Source organism: Carex rostrata, chromosome 5 (genome assembly GCF_964058835.1).
Source record: "Carex rostrata chromosome 5, lpCarRost1.2, whole genome shotgun sequence".
In the NCBI taxonomy this organism is placed as follows: domain Eukaryota; kingdom Viridiplantae; phylum Streptophyta; class Magnoliopsida; order Poales; family Cyperaceae; genus Carex; species Carex rostrata.
Window position 1 is genome coordinate 5,280,920 of NC_135922.1, and position 4,211 is coordinate 5,285,130.

General features: G+C 34.7%; 1 protein-coding gene across 1 annotated transcript; it reads right to left on the reverse strand.

The window, feature by feature from the left end:
* Positions 1-955: 955 nt before the first annotated feature.
* Positions 956-3,631, reverse strand: LOC144554317 (aspartyl protease family protein At5g10770-like). The gene is made up of 2 exons (XM_078302646.1): positions 3,450-3,631; positions 956-2,337 (listed from the first exon to the last, which is right to left on the reverse strand). Exons 1-2 carry the CDS (start codon positions 3,610-3,612, stop codon positions 1,103-1,105), a joined length of 1,398 nt encoding a protein of 465 aa, XP_078158772.1. The 5' UTR covers positions 3,613-3,631; the 3' UTR covers positions 956-1,102.
* Between the last annotated feature and the right edge of the window lie 580 nt (positions 3,632-4,211).

Below are 4,211 nucleotides of genomic sequence, written 5' to 3' on the forward strand. Positions count from 1 at the left end.
TTGTTGAATATTATTCTTCCAAAATGTAATGTTTATGCGTCCATCAATGATTTAATTTGTTTCGATACTGTGGTGCACATATTATACTCAGGCCCCCTCTGGATATGTATTTCGAAGACAAAATTAAGACTTTGTATCATGGTGGTAAGTGCGTTTATTTTCTTCTAACTGCCTAATTTTTTCCATTTTAATAGGTATAAAATTTTAATTTGAACTTCTAGAACTAGTAACTGTGGATAATTCAATTTCCTTTTTCATAGATCATGTAGCTTACAATTTGCTGGCATGCTATATTTGTAACCTTTTATGGGTAAATAAAACTGACTGAATCAACACGATTTTTGTAAAGTTCAATTTATAGATAAAAAAAAGACAAAAATAAATAATTATAGTGGATACAAATTATAAGTACAGCATAGAAAATTGATTGAAGTATTTCCAGTGGAACCAATTCCACCTGGAAATGAAGCCGATGTTGTAAAAAAAGAAGAAGTAAACTTCTTCAGAATTCACCTTTCACTGCGAGCTAAGGAATAATGATCTATACTTAATGGCCTTTTTTATATTCTCAATTAATTTATTGATGCATAAATGAAAAATTGAACTTACTATCTTACATGGAGCTGTTCTTATCTTGTGTCATTGATACACTCATTGTTAAATTGAAGAATCAGCACTATCAAGCTATATATAATTTTTTACGCATTTAAAAGAAAAGAGACTTATGCAAGTAAGGAATTGCAGTGGAGCTATTGTAATTTGCCAATAAAGTAGTTTACGTAATTTTTGTCATTAATTTTATTGGGAAGATGACAGTATAATTGTAGAGATCTTAAAAGGACAGCATTGGTGACCTATATCATATTCTTATCCGCTACAAAGGGAGACCAGATAATCACAAGGCCTAGGCTCATAATATTATTACGTCTAAATTGTTGAATATTAGATGTATGTAATGTAACAAAGTAATATATCTTGTAGCAATTATATCTTGAAAAAAAAAAAAAAAAACTCGAACCGATAAATTAGTTTTTGAAAATCAATAGTATATTCATGTTATAATTTCTTTCTTTTGTTCTAACAATAATACATTACATTAATCTTACTTGCAGCCTCCCGAACCGAAGCCAATTTTCTTATTGGCAATATCATATATGACCTGGAGTGTCTTCTGCTGTATATTGCCTATGATTCCTAAGTAAGAATCATGGCTATTGCCAGCAAATGCCAGACAAACCTGAGACAACTTTGACACATAGAATAAGCCGGTGGAATTTACATCAAGGGTAGTGCCATCGGAGAAGACAAAAGAAATGGTTGGTACTTGTACTCTCTGATGTTTGGTGAAATCGTAGCACGTATCAAGTGGTGGGAGATGCGGCGCTGACGGGTACCTTTTCATTAGCTGTCGGAACCGATCTCGAAGTTTGATATAGGCTGTAGGTGGCAGTCTGGTTATATCTGTTCCAGAATCTAAAACGGTACCAGCAGCAAATACAGTTGCTGATATTTTGAGCAGCTGGCCACCGACCTTTAAGGCAGTTAGATTTACATAGTAATCCAATGGGGTGTCTGGTTTTTGTACCATAGATGTGAAATTAACGTTAGACACTGTGTTTTTTCCGATTGAGAGATATCCGGTGTAACTAGATCTTGAAGGAAAGCAATACGAAAACATAGCACCGTACTTAGAAGACGCTTGTGAAATTAGTGAGACTCGATTTCGGCCTAACCCAATCAACCCGTCTATCTTGCCAAAAGTCCCCGCATTACTGATTCCACATCCAAACATGAAGTTTGGCAATGTGTCAGTCCTACCTAGTGTTAGAGTGTCCCGAACAAACAAACCATGAGTTCGTGACATGTCCTCATAAACGATCACATACTGGCACTTCCCTTTAGAGCAGGACCTTATGTCAAGCTTAGTACAATCCGTGGATGAACACGGAACACTTGAGAAAGTGGTTGAGAGGTTTGGGTCAAAAAGTGGGTCTGTTTGGTTGTAACAAGTTTTGCATGGTTTACATTGGATCCAAGAGAGATCAGAACCGGTGTCAATTTCTACAATGAAATCCTTCCTCGGAGTACCGATACCAATTTGAACGACAAAATTTCTATAATTTCCAGTCCCATAGGGAATACCAGATTTTGCAGGCAATGAAACAGAGAGTGATTCCCCAATTGTGTTTTTTCTTGCTGAGGTGACAAGGCGGTGAATCGTATTTACGCGGTCTTGATCATGTTTCAGGATTTCAACATCAGTTGGTTTGTAATTTGTAGGTCGGGGCGAGCATGGACCATGCCGGTGGGTGATTGTCAGCCTATTGGAGTCTTTTTCTGGTGAAGCATAGAGAAAAAAATGAATCAATATTTTATCTTTTATTAGACAGTAAAAACTAAAAATGCACTTTTAAAGTGAAAATCTCTATATAGATCATGGAGTTGGAATTTTTTTTTTCTTTGGAAATTTACTTTTATGTATGAAACATAGAAGGAAATATCGGCCGATACCGATCCGTATTGGCCGATACGTATCGGTATCGGCCATTACCGATCCGATACTGGTCTGATACTGCAGATTCTACATTTTTCGTCCAATTTATGCTATTCTGGTCCGATACTGGTCATTATTCAGCTAAAACATAATGAACTACGCACATCCATTGTGTCCCCGTGATTAAATAGAGGAGAACCTGTGATTAAATAGAGGAGAACCCATGATTAATCAGCACAGAGAACAACCACGGGGCAGTGAAAGAGTGTGTTTATAGCTTTATTGCTTGTATTATATTGTATTAGTGGATTATTTGATTGTAATCATTTATCTAAACATAAATTATTGACAAATTATTTTTTTATCAATTTTTTCCTATTTTTTGTGTGAAAAAAGCTTTGGCCAAAAAGTCTGATTTTTTGAGCCAAATCAACCGATACCGACCGATACACCGATCCCGGATCGGTATCGGCCGGGACTGATCCCGATACTGACATTTCCTTCTATGGTATAAAATTGAGATTGTTTTTTTAATTAGGTTAGTAAGGAAAGGTCACATCAGAATGAGGGCCCAACCTTATTCCAGACTTGATCCAAATAATTTTATATTGCTTGTGCAAGACACATAGTTTGACATTTACATGGAACCAGAACCATGCATGAGACACGGTTTGCTTTTCCTTTATTAGTGCGCTTCCCATTGATGCTTGGCTTTTTATTTAGACTAGCTACAATTTTAATATTCAACGATAAACATATATATAATGTAGTCCCTTTTGTGCAATTTGGAATTTAATAGCTCTGAATGAGGTTAACAAAATGAAGTAAAAACTTGATTGAAATTAAGCGACTAACTGAACTGTGCATTGGCTACTATTTATTTAAGCTAATAACAACAAGAAGAAGAAAATCAAGTTCACGTCAATGGAGAGATTACGCAAGACTGTAATGGTACCTATTGAAGAAGAGCAAACAGAGCTAGGAAAGAGTGATCTGACATCAACGACGTGCCATGTATTGTCTGTGCTTCTTTCCTCAAGTGCTTGTGAAGAATGAGAATAAAGCAAACATCCAAGAACGAGGATACAACGATGCAAAACAGAAATATTGAGAGCCATGCGAGAAAAGATGTTTTTAGGAATGAATCATGTGTAAGGTAGAGAGCTAGAGATACATATATATACTCTTTATTTGCCAAAGAACTTCTGTAGTGGACATCTCTGTTAAGGGGTATAATGGTCAATATAAATTTTAAAATAATTAAATAAAAAGTAAAATAAATAAAAGGGATGGAAGAAAGAAAAATAAATTTTGATGGGGACTAATTGGCTATTATATGATGATTTCATGGGTAAATTGGCTATTTCAAAAGTTTAGATGGATACACCGGAAATTTTCTCTATTTTTTATGTCTCACTTGTACCTCACATCTTTATCTTTATTTTCAAAGTAACAATCGATCCGAATCATTTAACATGATATCCATATTAAAATGTGTTTGACAACTAAATTTTAAATTTTTTGAAAAAAAATTATTATTTTTTTAGATAGGTACAAAATCACTTTTTTTCTTAGATGGTTGAGAATTTTCTAAAAAACAATGATTTTAATATGGAGAAAGCTAGCATGTGATATGCTCGCCAAGTAACTCCTAAATCTATCCTTTCGGACTGGCTTCAAACGACGAATTCAATCCATTGAAACTGATTTACTTTAC

Coding starts and splice junctions, on each gene's coding strand:
- LOC144554317 (XM_078302646.1), bottom strand. CDS start 3,612: ATGGCTCTCAATATTTCTGTTTTGCATCGTTGTATCCTCGTTCTTGGA. Junction 2,338..3,449: donor TGTTTGCTCTTCTTCAATAG/GTACCATTACAG, acceptor ATGCTTCACCAG/AAAAAGACTCCAATAGGCTG.